Genomic DNA, 23,023 nt, shown 5'->3' with positions numbered 1-23,023 from the left:
CAGTTTAATTTCTCCCTCTGCCAAAACGACTTAATAACAATAGATCCATTCTACGCTGCCCAAAAATATATATATATCTGTAGTTGTTACTGTTTTCGCTTGGGTTTTAGGGAGACATCAAAATGCAAAAAGGCCTTTTACAATTAGGTTAAGTTGAAGCGAAAGTACAATTTGCAGAAAAATAAACTATTATTATTGACTGGAAAACACTGAAAGCAGATGAGATTTCAAGGCTGATCTGATGTATTCTTTGAGGTAAATATTAGGTGACTCAGGGCCTGTACTTGTTCCATAGGCCTTAGTTAGTATGACATAGACGCAGTCCTGTTATCAGGGATCGTATCCTGACCGCAACACTGTGCAGTTCAACACCCACACACGCTTACACACACACACACACACACACACACACACACACATACACACACTCTCACAAAGGAAAAGAAAGGTGGCACCTGCTTTCCGCCTGCCTCTCACTGACCCCACTGATATACCTTAAGAGTAGGAACTTCAAAGGAAATGCATGCAGCGCCAACAATAAACAGCCAGAGATAAAAAGAGGAAAATAAGGAGATAGAGAAAGAGAGAGAAATATGAATAACCAGGCAGAAGAGCAGAGGAAGGGGAGGGGGCTGGTTTAGATAGAGCCTGTAAGTGTTGAAACCCACTCTTAATTTCAGTAGCTCTCTTTCTTTTCTTTCCAACCTGTTTTACTGTGTACCAGTAATATTGGAGAAGCTCCGGTGTGTTTTTTTTTTTAATGTCTGTTTTTGTTTTGTTAAAAGAGCACCGAAGCCTCCTTTCATTCTGTTTAGAAAAACCTTTTCCTTTAAAAACATCACCCTCAGAAGTGATAATGAAAACACTCTTATGTATAAACCGAAAAATGGGCGCAAAATGCTATTCCATTTATTGGTCTGTCGTCTTTTTTCTACGCAGATGAATAAAGACTTCTAAAAGGAAAGCAGTTTCATAAGTTCTTTGTCTGTGTGTGTGTGTGTGTGTGTGTGTGTGTGTGTGTGTGTGTGTGTATGTATGTGTGCATCTGCGTGAGGTTCATTAAATAAGAGACAAAGACTGGAGATTTCAAATGATGCACTAAGACAGTTTAAAAAAAAAATCAATGTGAACCTCACATTATTAATATAATTTATCACGAGATAAAGTGGACCTCGTTAAATCGCACACACTGGATGAATACATCAGCGCCTAGATGCTCCGATTCTACCATTTGGAAAGGATCTGCCGGCTGGCCCAGGCAGACGCGTGCATTAGTATGCCTGTAGGTTTGTGTGTTAGTGTGTGACCCGAGTGAGATTGAGCGAGTGCATGCGCCTACTGTACGTCTTTGTTCGGATGTGTTTATGCTCTATGCTCCTGGCGTTGAGTGAAAACATGCTTCTCATTCTAAGTGAGTGCTAATGCTTGTGTAAGCATGGATCAATATAACGAACGGGGGAGTATATAAGTGTCCATCTTGGGCTAACTGCTTGTGACGGGCACATGGGAAGGAGAAAGAGTCAGGAAGACAGCAGAATTTGCTTTCTATATGTGCTGTATAGGTGTGTGACTGTCAGAGAGAAATGGTTCATATGTTCAAATGTGCATGTTTGTCTATATGCTGTGTGTGTGTGTGTGTGTGTGTGTGTGTGTGGTGGGAGGTGGTTGCACCCATGCATACAATAAATGTGAGAGCAGCTATCTCCACCTCTCTGCTCTGAGCAACAATGCCCTGAGTGTTTAAGAGTCATTATGCGGGCCATTCACTACTTCAGGAGTGAATGGCCCGAAATCTAGCCTCAAGCCAACTGGCATAATTATTATGCTTATATTATTCTACACCCCAACCAAAAGATGTATACTCAAACACTCAAGAGTGTGTCGAGTTTGAATTTTATTCATTCACTGCAACAAATGGGCCTATTTGTAAAACATACCGCCAGTAAATTAGAAATAGTACAATGCCGTTTATCCAAACTTCAACGCTCTGGGACACTGAAATTTTTTGGAATTGTTAATTTAACTTCAAACACACCTAGATGCATAGTTTACATTATTAACAGGGACAGATACAACTGAAGTATCTACAGCCATTCAACTAAAACTGGCAGATGTTGAATGCCTTTCCTTTTTAAATCTGTTGTCTTTTATTCCATAACCTTTTTTGGCAAACAAAGCTCTTTGATCAACCTAACAGCAACAAAATGGTCAATATCAGTTTCCACTCTATGTTCCGTATTTCTTTGGCTGCACTTCTTTTAAGATGATGCACAGCTACATCGCATTCTTAAAAGGTGCCTGCATGCACTGTTTGGCTTATTTGCCAAATGGTCAATGTATTCCTGTAATTGCACGCATCCATACAGAAATTTTCCCAGTTAAGCATAATCAACACTATATAATTGCATACCACTGCAGTTTGATTGCAACGCCAAATTCTTGTGAATCCCACATGTCACTCTTTGAAGGCAAGATACCTGTGGGAGGGCTCAGACTATCAGGCGCCCTGGTACCTCACTTGGTAGAGCACGTACCACTTGTTAGGCTGAGTCCTGGCTGCAGCATCCTGGGTTCAAATCCAAGCCCAGGCCCTTTGCTGCATCTCTTTCCCCTGCCTTTCCCATCTCTCTCTACTGTAACTATCAAATAAAGCAGAAATGCCAAAAAAAAAAAAAAAAAAAAAAAAAACTTAAAAAAAAAAGAGATCACACTATAAAGCTGCTAATGGGTTCATATTTCCATCCACAGGCTGCAAATTTAACTCATACAATGTTCAAGGGCACAGAGGGAGAGAGAAAGACAAAAACAGACAGACAACACAATAGACATCAATATACAGACCGGATGAAGGCACTGGCTTACTCAGAGAAAAAAAACAAAAAAACAAAAAAACACACACACAAACACATTCAACCACATGCAATCAAAGGAGCCATATCCCAAACACACACACACACACATATGCACGCCTCCAAACATTGGTAGTGCAAAGCTTGCAAGGACATTCCTTTCACTTATATTTCTTTCCTATCCCCGCCACCTATCCTTACCTCACCCCAGATTCCTATCTCAACTCTGAATTTTCTCTCTTCAGCGACTGAGAAAAATGCCAGCATCTTGCAACAGGGACCACACTTGTGAGGGCAAATCCGTCCCTGCCAAGATTGGAGCACAAGAAGCAAACACAGAGACGGACCCAGAAGTGCGCACACCTTGGAGCGACAAGGGATTGGTGGTCCCGACGGACCAAGCGAGCTGGATAACAAACACTGACACATCTCGCCTCACACAGACACTCTGCAGAACCACTGAAATACCTTGGAGGCATGAAGTGATCCAGCAACAACAATAACAAAACAACTAACTTGCTGTCTGGGATTCTTTGCAACAATGGACGGAGAGGATATCAATGGAATAAACATGGCAGAGAGGAGACCAAGACAGCCGCTGGGGTATTTTAACTGCACCGCCTGTATGAATTAGGCTGTCGAAGAGGCAGAGAGCCACTTTGGTGCCGATGAAATACCTCACTGCCGAGACGGGGTGTTAAGAAAATCTGCCGAGAGAACTTCTGCTACAGCGATGCCAAGAGCATCCCCAAAAAGATAATCAAATCACACTTGTACCACAATTATCCTCTAGTCAATTTCCCGGCCCTGTGTGGTGTACCTTTTTATTTCGCTAATTTATTTATGAGCGTGTATACCACAGGAAATTTGTAGTAACCACTTGTAGTAAACTAGCCGATAGGCAAAAGATCATTAGAAATTGAGCTGAATTAAAAGCATTTGTAACTTTAAGTAGTCTTTGTGCTTCTCGCCTCATGTCTGTCCTAGACCGACAGGGTGAATAATTTATGAAGCCCCTTTCTTCACATGAAGAGATAAACCATCAGGCATTCGGTTTCATCTCCTGCCTGCATGAGCAAACTGTGTGGAGAAACATTTTTTTTGCTTAGGAGCGCGTCAGGCAGCGAGCCCCTGTTGGATCTGGTTTTCCGGGCCTGTGAGGCTTCACTGGTGGCCGGCTCTCCGCCTCCCTCTGGAGGGCTATGCTCTGGGACTCAGACTTGCACGCATGGCAACTCGTGTTTCTCTGGAGGATCGGCGCTCAGCCTTTCTAGAACACAGGCAGATGCTCCTCAGTGAAAAAGCTGGATTCCAGACTACACCAAATTATTCATCGCCTAACTGAAAATGCCACAGAGCTGCTTATGATAAAACAAGATCCAGCAGACACACCTTCTGTTTGAAGGTAACAGGCTGATTAAGGTCAACAGCTACACAAATATAGTTAAAGCAATAAACCTGAACGATTTTGTAAGAAACAAACTACATGACTGACTGACTGACTGTGTTTGGCTGTAAATGCACAAAATACTGATTTTAATGGAGTGGAGGTGGAGTGATTTCCCACACCAGTACTTTATATTCCAAAAAACAAGACCAACAAAATCTTTTTTTCATGGTTAGATTTTCAAATATGGCATACGAGACTTCCTTATTCTGTAACAGAGCACTGGTTACGAGTTGGTGTACCAGCAGGCAGAGAGGTGGGTAGGAACTATTTGCATATTGATAGATCCTTGCATTTTTAATGAGGGCAAGGTAATGGATGATTTTTCATAGAAAAAAACTTATGAATACATAATACTGATGATGGGAGATTATTTTTGAGGAGCTTAATAAATGGCTGGAGGGAGGCTTTAAAGAAGAAGCATTGCTTTTACGTACACAGTCACATCTATTTACTCCCTGACTTCACTGAGTTGACCATTATCTCCTACAGTTGTTGATGTTTTTATTTTTCCATGGCATGAAAAGGGATTATCCGCTGTTTTCTTCCAGTTTAGTAGATCTCATTTAAAAACTCAAAAACCCAAACTTGACATCAAATGCTCCTCTTGTAATTGCCAAGGATAAATATTCCATTAATTAAATATTCATTCTGATCACTGAACTGTGTGAGCTGAAAGTGAAGTGACCCCAAATGTCCTTACTCATGCACCGGATAGAGAGGCATACCAGCGGCTTTACACAACAAAAATCTGACTCAGAAAAGGTGTGAACTGGAATACTTAATACCTGACACATACCAGGTTATATTAATCACAAAAACACATAGCTTCTACCCACCAGCAGACTAGCAGACTGAAACTGTAGTGATCTTGAGCAGATATACCAAAAAAGCATCCTGTAACATCTGCGTGTAAAATATATCCCAAATAGGTTGGGGTTAAAAATCGGTTAAATCTGCATCTTCTATGTTAACTATGCTATGATAAAAATGCATTTTATGGCATCAAGCTAGAACAAGACAGGTATTCTCTCCTCTCTGGACTGGCATTATCACTATAAACTGCACAAACTGTCCAAAACAATCCTGCTATCTTGACGCGAGTGCTCCCAAAACCCGTGGCCTGTGAAAGCCTACTACAAGCATTTGACTATATCGTCCGTCACTGTCTACTTCATCATGCACTTTGGGCGAGCGCTACAGGCTGTCCTGAATGATGCTCTGACTGATCAACTTGTCTGTCACTCTGGCTCTTAACAGGAGCCCCCGCTCCATTTGTGGACAATGGGAACAATAGGATAAGTGGATAAATAGCCTCTATAAATAGTCTTGTCATTTCCTAAGCTCTGAAAATGCAGCCGGGCCAACAGCGTACACATCAGGCACCACTTCACAACAGCCCCTGATAGACGGCAATTACATGATGGTAATTGTGCCCGGTGTGAGCTGCGTGTACTCGGTGTGTGTGTGTTTCTGAGATCATGTGATCAAATCAGCGGATATGTTTCTTATGCTTGCTGGTGGAGTGGGGGTGTGAAAATTCAGGCTTCTTTCAAACCCCATTTTAAAGGTTATAGTAGTGTGTCCTTTGTACTTTCCTCAGTTAGCTATGATTACAAAGATGAGAAAAAAGAGGCTTATTGTCAGGCTGCATTATGCTTTATTATTCTAATAACACAGCCTACAATAGGGATAATCTTCCCCCAATGTGCTTTTAATTTCCATATCTAATTTTTTCTCATTTCTTCTTGTGTGTCTGCCATCTCATCGAAATTATTTGCATGGCTAGTTCAGTGAAGCAGGGTTGTATTCAGATGTCAAAAGTGTAAATGAAAAACATCAATCACCAAAAGATGATATACTCATTAAAAAGCCATTCATCAGATGATTGTGGTCTTGCTCCACTTCCATATATATATAGTTTTGTGACTGTTATTGTAACTAAAGTGTGCGACTTGATGAGCTAAAGAGACAAGGACTTTGGATTTGCAGCCAAGGCCTTAATGCCTGCTTGATTACTTGTCTGGCACTAAAACCAATATTTGCACGACAGGGCAGGCGGTACACTATTATTGCTTTAAAGTCTTGAGAAGGCAAAAATGACCACGGGCATACTCAGGTGTTTCAGTACATTATGTGACACAGTAAAGAATTGAACCTTGATCTACACAGGAGGAGACACGCAGCCTTGGCAGTTTAGGGGCTTTACAATCTGTTCTGAAAACCTCACCTCCCACCAGGCGACCCTCAAAACACAATATCAACACCACCGGGTACATTTGGCAAGCCATTTTTCAATGTGTACATTCCCCATCACAGTTCCCCTTTAAAAGGGTCATACCAGTGATTTTCAATGTTTTGCCCAATTACTTCAATTTACCAACATTTTACATTGCAATAAACATTTTGCAAATCATGCCAGGGCACTAAAGATTTCACAACATGTGATCAAAATCCCAATTTTTTGTTGAAACAACCACCTTATAATATTCTGCTTCTGCGGCTGACAAAGTCATCACCGTTCACAAACCACAGAATTGGTAATTGGCTGTGAGGAGTGAACGTTTCCCTGCGGACTATTTTCTGGCAGAGGGAGCATTTCACTCCGGCCAATTTCAAGTCATCAAAAAACAACAGTGCTGCTGCTTTTAGGAAAACTAATGTGGTCGACTTTATTCTGGGGTGAAGTAGGGCTGTACAATTCATCGTTTCAAAATTGTGATATGAATAAGTGCAATGACCAAATCAGAGCAGCTGCAATTTTTTGATGAAGGTGAAAAGTGACAGAATGCCATTATAAAGAAAGTACTTTGGAGCTACAGGGATACAGGGATATTCTCCTGATCTAACAAAGCTTGATGGTTTGGTGCAGACCTCAGCAATGATTTTAATCACATTTACATTTTTATTGTACTTAATTGCACTTGCTCTCACTAAAATATAATCAAATATTATCACAATCTCAATATTTTTTTTTTTTTTTTACCATATTGTGCAGCCCTCGAGTGAAGACAGTTTGAAGTCTCTGAAAATTCATTTTCATATCATAGTAAAATGAATGGAAACCAATGGCTGGATAAACGGTAGGAAAAATAACATTGCAGAAATGCAAACATGCAAAATCACTGGTGTGCTCCTTTAAGTGCTGACTGGAATTCATCTTCCCCACAAATAATCTTCACTTTTAACGTAGTTGGGGAAACAGAGGAATTCATTTATTGTCTTTCCATAACTGACCATCAAGTAGCCGACCAGCAGACCCAACTCTGCAAAACAAACCAACATATTTAAACGCAGGCTTTGTGTTGATGACCACAGCACTGTTGGGCCAAGTGCTGATGGTCAAGCTGACTCCTCTTCTCTTTTACTCCCTCATTCGCTCCATCTCTCCGTCTCCCACATCGGCCTAATCAGGCTAATGAGCCTCGCGCTTCCTCCATCCCTTCCTCCACACTAAAGTGGCGATTGATCAGAGGGGTGGGAAAGCTTTTAACGAGGGAGGGGTGGGAGAGGAATAATTAGCACGAATGAGCTTTTCTGCAAACTCCTTCAGTTTGGCTTTTTGTTTATCGTTTATTTACTGACGCGGACGTCATTAGGGATTAGCTCTCCAAGGATATGTTAACTTCTCAATGTCAGGTTGTAAATCAATCTGAAGCTGTATATTGAGGCCCGTTTGTCTAATGCCAATGTCTCGCTTCTGTCAGCCCGGCGATGATGTCTAAATGGAAGTGGGAAAGAGAGAGAGAGAGAGAGAGAGGAGGGGGAAGGGTGATGGCAAAGCTCTAGAGATGTACAAACCAGCATGGAGTATGTAACCTTTTACTCCAGCTTCCCACTCAAATTGAGAGAAAAACCGGACACCAGAGTATCTCAAGGGAACTGGGGGCACTGAACCTTAAAAGCTCAAAATGTTCAGTACACAGAGAGCATTAATATTGCTACCCGAATGACCACTAAAGCGCTCTCTCTGTGACGGCTGTACCGTAATTAACTTAGACAGATCTGGAATGAAAACTGGAGCGGCAGCACTATCTAAATGCCTGTTGTAGCAAAGTAGTCACAGAGCCACTGCAGCCTCCAAACTCTGCTCACGGCAAAGAGGCAGAGTGGACATAACAACATGAATTCAGCGCAGTGATGAAAAAGCATCGCTATCAATTGGGCTAAAATAAGCCGAGGGGTCACTAACGCAACACAATAGCAAACCTCAAGAAAAGAGCCACGAGAGCTGAAATGTACTGTTAAATATTAAACTAAAAGGCAGGCACAGAAACCGTTCAGCAGCTAGTAGCTAAGCGAAGCTGAAGCACACAACCTGATTCCTTGAGAGTCGCTCTGATCATCAAGAGCCTTGAAGATATGAAATAAGCCTACAGTCTTTCATTTGCTCTACCAAGACAAATGAGCCGTTTTAAGAGGGAGTGTGAGAGTCATTTTGTATTTATTTCAAGGGCTACTTTTTATCATGAGTATTTAAATTAAAATCCTAAAAAGTAATATATGGAGAAATTAGTCTATTTTAAATATTAGCTCTGTCTAAAAGCCATATCACTGTACAGGGAACACTGGTTATTATACTCAGCAAATCTCCATAGTATCTGGCTACTGTGCCGGATACATAAAGATTTTTAATTTCAAAATGACAAATGTAACAAATGTAAAAAAGACACAATCTGGGATATTAAAGGCCTCAGTGACATTTTCACAAAGTAACGCCAAGTCTGTAGTTCTTGTTCTTTGTGATCTTTTCCCTGGATGCTGTACAGTACTGCACAGTGACTGTCTGAACACATGAAATCCTGTAATGTCAAAAAGTCCACAGAGGCTCTCTTCTCACCTACCATGGCCCTGTCCCAATTTTTTATCAAAATCATTTTCCACTGGAAAGTACAGTGTCAAAAACCTTTCTAAAAGGATGTCAGGGTATCTGCTAGGCCAAGTACAGCTTCATCAGCTGAGCACAATCTGGTTCTGATTTTAAAGGAATAGTTCACCCATTACGCTCTAGCTGTTATGTAGGACAGGAGTGGTGCTATCTTCCTCTCATCGTTACTGAGTGCTGGACACTGGCTGGATGCTCCAAATGCTCACTGTCCAAATGCTAAAAATGCAAAGTGTGATAAAAGTTATTTTTATCCCCAACCTGTGTAAATGTGTTAAATGAAGAAAACACATGATAACAAACTCATGCAATCCGCCTCCGTCCCTGTGGTGGCTCCTGCTCCTCTGGTGTGGAGTGATACAGGAGGTGCAAAAGTTACTAGATCCTTCTGGATGTTGATAACAGATAAAAGTTATCAAAGTTACAGTTATATAAATGGTATTTTGAGAAAGACTATCATCTGTGTGCACTCACCAGCTGTATGTGTATTTTTAGTTTTGGAAAGCAACACTTGTTAAGTGACGTTAAACTTTCTTTTTGAGTGGATTTGGGAGGTTATTTTTAAGAATGTTAACTGGGGGGAAGTCTACCTCAGTGGCAGGAAGCTAGCAGCATTTGGAGCATGCAGCCAATATCCAGCACTCTGTAATGTTAAGAGGAAGTTACTGTCCTATATGACTGTTAGGAGGGGAGTGAAATGAGATTAAAAATAATAATAAAATGGGTGAATTATCCCTTTAAAAGCAACTGATGTGTTCCACAGAGATAATTTACTAACAACAGAGTGAAATGGGCTTCTTCTCTAGCAACTAAAGACCACTTAAAAATTGGTGTAAATTTTATAAAGTATCTGAAGTGGGAGTTGAAAAATTCTGCAACAATATTCAGCGCTACTGCTGACCCTGCCCTCAGCTGCTTCTGTTTACCGGTGACCTTGCTCTTTAAAATCTATACAGAGCACACCTACTGGGATGGGTTTTTACCTGACACTTATTGGCTTTTGCAGAGAAAATCCTCTTTCCACTGGGAAAAAAAATAAATAAAAAAATAAACTGGCCACTGGCTGATGTCTCCATTTGGCACACATTTTGCTTTGTTTACATTCTGCTCAGCGTTTACTGTGGCATTTGTTCTACCAAGTCACCAGATTGTTGAATATACACTGAAAATTCTTCTTTTCAAGGTTTTGTAGCAGGTATGGACGTGGTCATGGCAAAGATACGCCTCAGTGGTTCTTATTTACATAGAAACTGAAGAGTAGCTAAGTAATGCCAATTTGCCTCTGTAGGTGCTGCACATAAACACAGTTGGCGTATTGTGAGAATGCAACCATTAGCCCTCCTTCACAAAACAGAATATCAGCACAGTGGGCACACTGCTGTAGGAACTGGGGCTAAGGGAACAAGAACAGTTACTACGGCAGGGAGAAACAGTACAGCTCAGGAGGGAACTGCACCCTGCTCAGCTTCACAACACAAAGCATTTGTTTTGCGACTGGATTTTCAGTTTTTCAGTAAACAAACTTAACTCAGACCCAATGAAAACCACATCTGAATCAAATAATTCAGCCTCACTACGTCCTTGATAAGGGAGTGTTTGCCACGAGAACATTTTTTATTTGTCTTGCATTGATGTAATTATCCACACACATTAAAACACACACATACTCACTCTTCATATATTTCTTATCTAAGCTTTTTTAGAACACAAACGCACACACACACAGAATATTTGTCTGGGATGGCAAACTTAGTGTGGCATTTTGCATCTTGTAATGTGAGCCTGTCCTAAGAGGAGCTGACAAGAGCTCTGGGGGAGATGCTTGGTAACTGCAACAGAGAGGGAGACATGGGGGGAGAGAGACAGAGAGTGTTATTGGGCCTGTGGGACCTCGACAGTCTGAACAGCTGTGAAGCCAGGCTGATCACAACAACTTGCCCTCTCAGGTTCAGGCCTTAGATCAGTGCACAGCCTTGCTGAAAAAATTATCTTGGGGTGAAAAACCACAGACAGACTAAGTGACCTGCACTGAAAAAAATATCACTGGTGCCGCAGAGGTTCGTAAAACTATTCGTGCAATCAACCCCCTAATAATCACTACTTGCACAGCTTCAGTCATACATGGGCAGTAACTGGCTTAGGGAGTTGAGATTCATGTAGATACTGTAGCCTTCAAAGAAGGAGCTAGAAGTAATCTCTGGGCAAATGCTAGAAAATCCCTAGGGGTTAAGAACACGCTGTTTCCCCCACTATATGTCCCCTATCAAGTCAAATAAGGAAAATGAAGCGCAGGTAAAGACTCAAAAAATCATTTTATACCCTCCTGAAGCAATTTGGAACAACGACTCAGTCCCTGCAAATCTACCATACATGTTCTAGCAGCGTGGCTAAAGCAGGGATGTCTGCCAGGCTGATTTTGGCGCTAAGCACAGCGCTAAGCCCCACTGACAAAGCCAGCTAAGAATCAGTGAAGCCTTGCAGAAGGAGCGTGATGCTGTGCTACTGTAAGGTAATGCTCTTGTAAGGGGCTCTCTACCTGCAGAGGCAAGGGTTAGCCTGCATTATCCTCTGAAAAATCACCAAACAGGATCAGTGCACCTGTCCCTCCACTCTCCCTCCTCCGACTGTCCTACTGGACGTCCTGCTGCCGATTTGTCTGTCTGCTTGTTCGGCCATCCGTGCAATCCCTCCATCCTCGCAGATGCCAAAACCCCACTATAGCCACCAGCCATACGGGGAATGCATCCTTTGAAATCAATGAAAGCTGCTTCACTGCTGCACTACATCTACGTTGCATCTGATGGAAGCATCAGAGCTAAAAAAAAAAAAAAATCATTTAGCTCAATTGTTGATGGCTGACCAACACATTCCTCACACAGCGCACTGAAATAATTAAGTATCGAGTTAATACTTGTAGGATTCCAGCATGCTGACTCAAAATGGCCTATGCATTTTTCAAGGTGACAAACACATTCCAAAAAGCCTTTACATTTGGAGTGTATTTTTATGCATGCTGCAGAATAGGCACAGATGTTTCTCCTCTGTAATACAAACGCAAATACAGTCAAGCCATGCATTTGCTCTTATTCATCCATACTAATTTCAGCAACCCAAACTTATTAATTATGCTTTAAAGATGCACTGTGTAAAACTGCGTTCAAGTGATGATCATTTTGAGTCAACTGACAAAAAAAAAAAAAAATGGAATAAGCGAGAAATTTGAAGGTAGACATGGTTCTCGTTGTCAGCCTCACTCACTGGTAAGTGAAATGTTTATTTCATGTTTTTTGCTGTCAGTTGAGTCTAAATGGTCCTTACTTTGTGCACCTTCAAGCTCCAGTTCTTTATGATTTATCTGATAGTAAATTAAATTTTGCTTGAAAAATGTACATCAAGGTTGCCCAGCAGAATGCCTTTCAAACATCATATTCAAAGACAAACAGGAAGAAATAATATGAGGGTCGTGGGAACTATAAGAGGAGGTAGTTAGCCTTGCGGTAAGTTTAACTACACAATTCCTGTAGAAAATGGGAAGTGTGGTTGACGTAATCATGTTACCAGGTCAACTAGTGTGCGCCAGTGCAGAAACATCACCACAGACACCAGCTGTCCAATGTCCGCGACGATGCAAAATGCAGAGTTTTATCAGTGGGTGTTGAGCTTAATCATCATTGTAAGAACTTGTTTGGCATTAGATTAGATGTAAGTAATGTTTCTTTAAAGGTGAAAGTTCCAGGGGCGCCCCATAGCTCCTCTGGTAAGTCCTGAATGCAGCATCCTGGGTTCGAATCCGTTCGAATAAATAAATCTATAACATGTCCAACTAGGTTTTATGAACATCAGGAGAAGTTTTCGAGTCAGCACTTGGTCAGAGTGAGCTCGCCTCTCTTCTTTGCAGAGCCTCTACGTCACACCAATGCCACCCTGACAGCCAGGTAATGCGCTCCACGAGAGCTGAAGCACCCTTTACCCTTCACCTGTTTGACATCACATCTATCTGCACCTTCTTGCCTCCCTCTCTCTGAACACATTCCCCTTTTCCATCCACCCCGTCCGTCCACCAGCACTACTTTCCTCCCAGCTCACTTATCTGTGGGCAAGTTAAAAGACAGTCAACTGACTCTCTCTCTCTCGTCCTGTCTTGTCACCTGCGGGCCAGGAAAACTATTGGCTCTAATCTTGTATCTTCCAGCCGTTGCCACGGTGAGTGGGTTTCCAGCAGCAACCAACAGCTTTATCTCTGACCTGCAGAGGAATACCTGGGAGACCGTATCTCACACACACACACACACACACACACACACACACAAACATACACTCTCGCACCATCCCGCAAGACACACATGCAGACTCTCATACCCCACCCACACATAAATTCAGACCTAAGTTTAAGCGCTCTCCATCTTTCCCTCTCTCTCTCAAACACAGGCATAGACACACACACACACACACACACACACACACACACAAGAGGATACAGACAGGTGCAGCTGTGTGCAGGTGCATACATGCAGACTGACACACACATACCTTCGTTCATGTGCCCATGCACAAAGATGTGATGCACACTGTCATCCCTGCATCCACACACACATACAAAGTCCCACAGACTCTGAGGCGGCTGAGGCTCTGACGATGACAAGTAGTTCAGTTCTAAAGACTGAGATAGAAGCAGAGTATATTTTATCACTTGACGGTGCACAGCTTAATTTTAGGGAAAGTTTTTTATAGTCTAGCCTGAAAGATTTATCAGCAGACTTTGCCGCTGCATTTCGCTCTCACACACCGAAAGCAGTTCTACTGGAAAAAAGGGGCGTCTCACAGAAATACTCAGAGAACTTATCGGTTCAGTTTTTAAATCTTTTCAATTAAACTTCAATTCAAAGCCTGGGAAAAGGTGGGCCAAAATAAATGGCATTTAATGTCAAACACGATAAACATAACAGGGGCTGGAGAGTGAGTGCTGGAATGGAAATGAGGAATAAAACTTTTGTGAGCGAAAATGCAGCTCAGTAGAGCTAAGCAAATTTGCATTTAATCAATTCGAAAAAAGGTTTTAATGCAAAGTTAGTTACTCGAGACATCGTATTCGCACACACACACACAAGCCCGCGCGCACACACGCCAAGAACTCATCACTCCAATGACATTTCATTGCGCAATCCATCTTAATCAGCAAGCCCATCAGAGACAATATATCCTCCCCTCCATCTCTCTCCTGCACACTCTCTTTCTCCGGACGGAGTGATTGAGGGGTGTAAAGAGGAGGATGTTTCTGCCTGCCATCTCCGCCCCCCCGCCGTCCTCCCCCCTCCTCACCAGGATAGCTCTTAAGTGCTTGTGGGTTTTTATGTTTGTAGTGTTTTATAGGAGCGGGCAGGAGCCAGGGGCCGTAAAAGTGTGGAGGGAGGAGGGGATGATGAGACAGGAGGGGGTGCAGGGGGTGGGCGGGCACTGAGGGAAGGTGGTGAGGGGAGGTGGGGGGGGGGTTACTGTAAATCCAATCTTAATTGAGAACGACACAAACAACAAATGGGACCCGCCCAGCCTCCCTGCAACGCCCTTTCTACCTGATCGATCAGCGCTGACTGAAGGAGAGAGGGAAGGAAAGAAGGAAAGACAGAAAGAGTGTGGAGTAGTTTGTGGCTGGGTGAGTTTGCACCTGTTCATTTGTAGGCCTCTATGTGGTTGTTTGTGTGTGTGTGTGTGTGCGTGTGTGTGTGTGTGTGTGTGTGTGTGTGTGTCTTTCAGTAATTCCTCATCACCAGCCAGGCCTGGACCCCCCCTCCCACCAACTTGCCTACCGGTCTGCCAGTACACCGTATAATTGGCCACAGTTGGCTTCAATTGAATGTTTGCAGCCTTAGGGGCTAAATGATGCTTCAAGGTCTGTCAGAGCAGCCAGAAAAATCCACAACACTCCCCTCCACATGTTAAAAACCACAGGCACTGCTCTGGCTGTTCCATGATGCGGATGCTATGCCGTTAGATCGTCACTAAAACAGCAAATCCATGAGTAATTTTACGAATGGGTGTAACTAATTCTCCTCTTTTTTACTAATTGTTCTCTTCCCCCCGCTCTTCCACTCTGACGGCATATCTCTTTAAGTATGACTGAAATCACTCAAAGCCCCTCAGTCAATCAGTTAGTCATCGAGTGAAAAGGTCGGACGCTTAGTCAACAAAATGACCACGGAGACAGTCAGCTAGCCGTCCGGCCGGCCGATCAGTCAGTCAAGTCGGGGAGATGGACAGGGCGATTTGACTTTGTTGGCCTAATCCAAACCTCTAGTGGGTGCCTTGTACCTGCTTGTTGCCATGGCGATGCAGTCAGATTTCAATCTAAGGCGGCTACTACTTTGTGTCCTCTCCCTGCTTCTGTTTTCTGCTCCTCTTCACTCCCATGACTCTTTTCCGGCTCTGTGTGGTTCCCTGTGTTGTTGACTGTCATGCTCTGCCTGTTTCCTCGGGAATCGCTGGGTTTGGGTCTCCCTCCCTCACCTTGCCTCGTCCTCTCCGCTAAACGACACTTTACTAGCTGTTTCCTCTTGTTAATTCAACGCCACTTTGCATAGTGGGACTCTGTAAAAGCTCTTGTAAAAACACACCCCAACACAAATTCGCCTGTCCCCACACACAGACACACACGCACACACTCAAACAATACAATTACTCACATGCAAATGAGATCGCTTATACACCAATAAATAGGCATGTGTGTGCTTGGATGTATGCAAGCACACACACATACACAGACACACAGAGCAAGCCCATAAATGAGAGTCAATGATCAACATATTCACTCAATGCTGGCACAGCTTAGACCTGCTGACAGTCAGCTGCCAATGAAAATCCATCATTTTGCTGCTAACGCCTCATCATCGGGCATCATTTGGGCTGGCTAGCCCGTCTTATTCTCCTCTGACGCAGGGTCCGTGCCAAGCCACCAATTAAATTTCCCCAAATGCCCAAACTACCTTGTGGGATATGCACTTCACTGAATGAAATGGAGTTTGGCACCATCTGATGGTCAGCTACAGGAGTGCAGCACTGTACCAGAAGGCCATGAAGTGACGCAGGACCGTGTTGTGTGAGCAAATGACCACAGATTCATTGCTAACCGAGCACTATGGCGCTGGTTTGTCTTTTGGAAGCCTGAATTGATTCTACTGTGACATTTTTGTTGGATTACCCACAATATTACAATACCCACAATATATTAATATTGTGGGATTACCCACAATATTACAACAATATAAACAACATATTAACATAATAACATATTTCCCATACATATGAGGAAAACACTGGATACTAATATGTTTAAATGAAATGAAATTCCTCATATTTAAAGACTGGTGCCATATTTCAGGTATTGATTGCTAGATTCAGTCCAAAAAAACATGGTATCTACAGCACTGCATTTCATTAAGGCAATCTTATAAGGGCAAGATCTCTTCAAACTCTGCTAACAATAAACTTTTTTTCACAGAAGCCATTTTGACTTGAATAGCCGGTAAATACAGGCATTACTAATGACAACAACAGGGCTGCCCCCTGAAAGTTGACATGTTGAATCATCAGTCATAGACCACCGTGGTTGACTCTGAAGGTGGAGTTAAAGAGTCGGGGGTTTTTTCCAGTTAGTTAGTTACTGGGTATTGCGATATTATAATAAAACAAGACACATTATCTTAAAATTCACTGGGAATATATTGCAGTAAAGGACAAGAAATATTAAGGGGGAGGAGGGGTCGATTGGTCATATTGAAAGGCCAACTCTGAGTCGACTCTGGAAATTGTTCATCAGGTAAAACCCCAGACATGTTCAACTTCAAGTTCAACTTTATTTAAAGCCCAATATCACTGTTTATGATCTCAAGGGGCTTTACATGCCCACAACTTTTCAACAAGCAGGACGGCACCCCCTGACTTAATCTTCATAGCAGGCAAGAAAAGACGCCCCCAAAACCCCAGGTGTAAAAAGGGGGAAAATCTTGAGAGGGACCACAGGGAGAGAAGAGCCCTTCTTAGCCAAACAGGTGTGCAACAGGCGCCGACCCAGCGAGCAAATTACAAACAATACAGTCATAATGCAAAATGCAAAACACACTCGCAGACGTTATGACAACAGAAGCAGCTGGAGGCCTCGACCAAGGCACGCGGCACAGCCATTAATTAATCTTCCATTCGGTGGCTGCAGCCTGGTGGCTCACGTGGTGGAGTGTGGACCACATACGGGTCTTTCCTGCAGCGGCCTGGGTTCAGATCCAGCCTGAGCCCTTTGCTGCATGTCATCCCCCCTCTCTCACCTGCCTGCCCTATCTCTCTCTACTGTCACTAGCAAATAAAGTAAAAATGACAAATAAAAAAATCTTTAAAAAAAAAAAAAAAAAGGATCTGTTCCATTTAGGTCTCACAGAGCCAGGGTCCTGCTATTGTTCATGTTGGCTCACTGGAAAGACTCTGCTACGATTGATGGAACAGAACCTTAATTAATTTTATTAGTAACACCTGTATTTACCTATTTCATGTAAAAATGGCTGCTATTGCCATAATATACAGCTAACTATTCTGTTGTCTTGCCAACTCTGGTTAGTGTCCAAAGATAATTCTTGTTTTCTTTTTTGTTTTTGTTTTTTTGGTTTGTTTTTATGTAAGTAGTAGTATGTACTGTATGTACATTGCCTTGAGGAAAACTGCACAGTACAAAAATGCTGCTAACATATAAAAGCTTGTGGCTGTTCCTCCCACATACTGCATTAATATTACATCCATAATCACAGTAACAACTACTTTGACCCGTTATGAGTTTATACTAATTTATGTGCAGAAAATGCACACACTGACTCGAGGGATGCACTTTTTCCAGTGTGTCTCACTTTCGACTCAATGTGTATTCAAATTACTGGCTTACTTATTTTTGTGCTTATAATCTACTTTTAACACCTTGCTGAATCTTATTATTTTTGCTATTGCAATGAGCTATTTTTCCCCTGGGGATGATCAATAAAGGTTGATCTCATCTTTCATCCCATTTTATCTAAAGGCTTTTTCACGAGGGCACTCAAGCTCTAGAGAGCTGAACTGCTTGGTCGCCATGTTGGATGGCAATCAAAAGCCCCGCATCTACCGACACGTACTCACACAAACACACACTTACGTACCTGCATTTACAATGGCATCTATCTCCAGCTTGGTGATGTCACCACTGTAAAGGGAAATCTTGCCATCCAATTTCTCATTCCTGGGATAGCGGCTCTGACCCGAATCACCTGAAAATCACACACACACACACACACACACACACACACACACACATGCGTGTACACACAAACAAAACCAGAGTCAGCTGTACTGGTCAAGTAAGTAACCAAAACACAAGGAATTCAGCTTGTGGTTTGCTCCTGTCATTAATATTAAAAATAAAGCAACACAAACTGTCAAAGAAGTAGCATAAAAGAAAAGAAGGGAATATGTGGCATCTTTATGAGGCAGTAAATTAGTAAGTAATATACAAGTATGAATAGATACACATAAAAAAATTAAAAAATTAAAACTATAAAGAAACACAGCTCTGAATACTATTTAATAGTATGAATACTATTTAATATCTGACTCAAAACCCTGTGCAAAGTTTCACAGCATATGGAAGCATTGTATGACATACATGTGGGATATTTTTGTTTGTTTGCTTGTTTTCTATGAGCACCCTTTTGTTGAGGGGGGGGGGGGGGGGGGGGGGGGGGGGGGGTTATGTTTGTATGACAACTAATCCTTACAAAAGTTCTAAGATTATGATGCTACACTGCTGAACATGGACATGTACAGCAATAGTATTATCAGATTAAACAACACGGAGTAAAGTGGTTGTATCATGGTGTTAACTTGTTTTTGGCCTAGTATTTGATCAAAATTAATCTTTGCATCCCTACTTGCCTGCTGCATGAGCCCCCCATCAAGGTGTATTAAGGTGAGTGACTCTGACAGTTTGTCTGACCTGCAGTGGGAGTCCAAACCGGGACATTGTCCAGTGTCTCATAATTAGAAGTCCTGTAGTACTGACGCCTCTGCTCCACAGACAGAGACAGCAAGAAGTCTGGGAGGGGAGATAAACAGGGAGAGAGAAGCACATCCAATTACACTGAAGAGTCTTTTGCTAAATATTTAGTACAGTAGCCTGATGAAAAATAGCATATGCCCAAGTGTGAATATTGCACATTAGCAGAATATTCCTACAGGACCTTATAATGTCTCTGCAGCACTCAGTGGTGTTTACAGTGTTTACAGTGATACTTCTTTTAATCTTGTATGGCACCACCATAACATTCTAGGAATATTTCCATTGGGACAGTGTTGCTGGTATTCAACAGTGAGTTTACAGTGACTTTATTGTTCTTCAAGGTATTTCAATTCCTATGTTATCTCTATAAAATGCCTTTATACTCCTACAGGGAGTCTTAATTTCTCTGTGATGATTCATTAATATCATTAAAATGTTAGCAAGTGTTTATTTGAGTTCTGCTTCATTAGGGAAACATAGCATGTGTACTATTTTCTGACAGACAACAGGCCAGGTGTTTCAGTCATGTGACAGCAGGCTTCATATCCTCGCTGGCTCACAGCACACAGCGCAAGGAGAAACCCCTACGCCTTCACGCACAAAGTGCTATGTCGACATAAAACACACCACAGTCCTGTCCTCCCAGGCTGAACAGGCTCACCCTTGGTTTCCTTCCAGTCTCCTCCAGCGGAGTCCAGGTTGGGTTTGTGGGCCATGGCGACCAGGGACCCGGTGTGGAGGGATACCACGGCGGCGGCGGTCACTCCGAGTGCACCGAAGGCGATCCTGCCCAGCAAGCCTCTCTTCCCCCGGGGTGAGGACCCGGCCCCCGGCCCCGACCTCCAAAATGTGACCCTGGCCGTTGAAAGCTGCCTCCCTCGGCTCGCAGAGTGAATATGGCCTGGGTTAAGACTCGCTGGAAAGTTGGTCCCCGCCCCGGCCGAGGCGTGCAGCGGGCGCTTTGGCGGCAGGAGGCTGCCGGGAGTTACAAAGTGTTTGAACTTGACACCGACACTGTGGTAGTGAGCACGGGCTCGGGGCACGAGAGCGGTGGACGTCGGGGCTCTGATGTGTGAAAGCTGAGCCGACATTTGAAATGCCATGCTCGTGACACCGAGGGAACTCACGGCTCGTGTAGCTAGCAACGGTGACACCGACCAGTTCAACTCGCACCGTGATTAGGTTTCGTTTTCGTTTCAAACCCACCTAATTGTTGTGGACGTGACAGTCTTACCAAGCATGTGCCATTTTTGTTTTGGAATTTGGACGGCGACGCTGGAACATACCATTTACGAGGGGGGTCCGCTTTCTGTCGCACAACGGCACACCTTACAAAGTGTTATTAAACCTTAATGTGGCGTTAAGGTGCTTGAATTGAACGTTTGTTCTTAATTACCAGACAGGAATTGTGCAGCTGTGTGCGCGGCGCTGCTCTGTTCCCAACTCATCACCGAGCGTCAAACCCAGCTCCTGTCACAGATGGAAGCGCCTTGGCCAGAAGAGGCGCAGAAATGCTACAGTGTGCATTGGCTCTGCGGGTGGGTGCACATTAACAAACAGATCTGTGAACGTGACCAGGGAAATGAGAATATTCTAGAGGGGATGACTTTAGGGCGTGTATTATAAAAGAAAGCCTGAGTGTCATCATATACAGCCTTTTAGTGGACATTTCTGTCAACACCTCAGTCACACATAACTAGAAAATCAAATCACAGCTAATGACAACAACCATCTGGGGGGGAAAGAAACGCCAAGAGATCACCAATTACAAAAACGCCTCATACACACCCGCACCTGATAATGAGCCATCTCCCAGACAACCTCAGCTTGTTTTATAGTAAATTTTAACTGTAGCCAGTTCCAGCACAGTCAGCCCCCACCCATCTTCTCCTTTCCTTTCCTTTCCTTTCCTTTCCTTTCCTTTCCTTTCCTTTCCTTTCCTTTCTAATTTCAGAAGGTGAGGTAAAGACCACATTTAAGAGACTCAAAGGAAAGCGGCAGGCCCATACAACATCAGCCCAGCTGTGTGCCACCACAGTGATGTGAATCTGGCCCCTGTTTTCACCCATATATTCATCTCTTCCCTCCACCTATAATCAGTCCCTCACTACTTTAAACTGTCCACCATCATTCCTGGGCCTTAAGCCAGCAAGATCTCCCACCTCGATGACTTCAGACCAATTACCCTTACATCTCTGGCCATGAACTCTTTTCAGCGCATCATTACCCAACACCTGAACCCCAGCATCACCCCTTTCATGGACCCACACCTGTTTGCCTCCAGAGCCAATAGGTCTATTGCTGTCACATCCCTTGATCACACACTACAACACCTGGAGACCCCCAAACACCTTCACTTGCATCCTCTTGCTAGATTTTAGCTCTGCCTTCAACACAATAAGAACCGTCATGACCGGTAACTCTACAAAAACAACCACTGCACATGAAAATTGATTCCTGCATCTGCCAGTGGATTTGTAGATTCCTCTGGAACAGGGAACAGAGAGACAAAATAAACATTACATCTTGCTCTCTGTTGCTCAGTACAGGAGCTCCCCAAGGCTGCCTCCTTTCACCTACATTATTTTCACTGTGTTCCAACAACCTCAAATCCCATCACAGTTCTGTTAACATCTACAAATACACAGACAACACCACAATCCTGGGCTACATCTGCAGTAACAACTAAACCCAGTACCGTGTGCAAATACATCAAACTGTTACAGAGCGCTCAAACACTGGCCTCCTACTTAACCCACCAAAAACCCAAGAAATTATAAATTTCAGGAAAAAAGCACACCACAAAACTCCCACACTCATCTGTGGTGAATCCATGTCCAACACAAACTCATACATATTTACACACACTCATTCATATTTACACATAAATAATAACCAGCATAGGTCATATCATATAAAAAAAAAAAGCCCAGGAAACACCACCCACTTTGTCAACTACACAAGAAATTCACAGGAAAATGCCTTCTGCTTCCGTTCTACTCAGTCATCATGGAGAGTACCCTCACCACATCCATATAGTTTGATTCAGCAGCCTGGATAACCACTCCTATTGCAAACTGCAATGCATCATCAGTAGATCCGCCAAAATCATCATCACCCAACCCATCAGTTAAATCACCCCATCACAACAGTAAACAGAGGAACAAAGATAATTTTCAGACACCACCCAGCCAGCACAATACGTCCTCCAGTTATTGCCATGTAAGAGGCGCCACCAGAACCTGTTTTTGGCACTCAAGTGGAATACAAAAGTTAAAAAGCCTTTAATTTGACAGCTACATAATTTAACAAAAAAAAAAAAAAAAAAAACTGTTGGCAAATCCTTTTCTTTTAGATTTAGAATTGCCAGTGTAAGAAACATGTTTTTTCAGGTATTTGGCTCCAGAATATTGATCAGTATTTGTGGACAACAACTCTTTTCTAAAGCCAGGAGGAGTTGAGTCTGTGCTATGATGATATCAAGACATAAAATCTGCAGACTCAACATGTCTTGATGTCTTTTTTTTTTTTTTTTTTAAATAAATGACTGCAGCCAAATGAGTCTAGTGTACCTTCATGCTGCTCAGAGCTCTGAAATCACCACCATGTTTACCACTGTAGCCAATACCTCTGACAAAAAATACCTTCCATGTCATGAAAAGTAAAAATTGGGTTCTTTTTTATTTAATGAAACCTAGAAACCGTCTCCTTTTCAATCCTCCCACAATATATTCACATCTGAAACCTAAAAATGATCACTGTTGACAGTGCCAAAAATA

The 23,023-nt window shown here is 42.8% G+C and overlaps 1 protein-coding gene across 2 annotated transcripts in view; it reads right to left on the bottom strand.

The window, feature by feature from the left end:
- The window catches only part of macrod1 (mono-ADP ribosylhydrolase 1), a 103,338-nt gene extending 82,657 nt beyond the window's left edge, over positions 1 to 20,681 (bottom strand). Inside the window, exons 1-3 of one of the 2 annotated variants that reach the window (XM_030061592.1) lie at positions 19,906 to 20,681; positions 19,182 to 19,280; positions 18,349 to 18,456 (exon numbers count right to left, since the gene is read on the bottom strand). In XM_030061592.1, coding sequence (XP_029917452.1) covers positions 18,349 to 18,456; positions 19,182 to 19,280; positions 19,906 to 20,347 — 649 coding nt within the window. In that variant the 5' untranslated portion in view covers positions 20,348 to 20,681. The remainder of the gene's footprint in view (positions 1 to 18,348; positions 18,457 to 19,181; positions 19,281 to 19,905) is intronic. The other variant, XM_030061591.1, reaches the window with a different exon arrangement.
- Between the last annotated feature and the right edge of the window lie 2,342 nt (positions 20,682 to 23,023).

This window comes from Myripristis murdjan, chromosome 10 (genome assembly GCF_902150065.1).
Source record: "Myripristis murdjan chromosome 10, fMyrMur1.1, whole genome shotgun sequence".
Lineage (NCBI taxonomy): Eukaryota > Metazoa > Chordata > Actinopteri > Holocentriformes > Holocentridae > Myripristis > Myripristis murdjan.
Note: the sequence above shows the minus strand (reverse complement) of the source record. Positions and strands in the feature narration are given on the sequence as shown.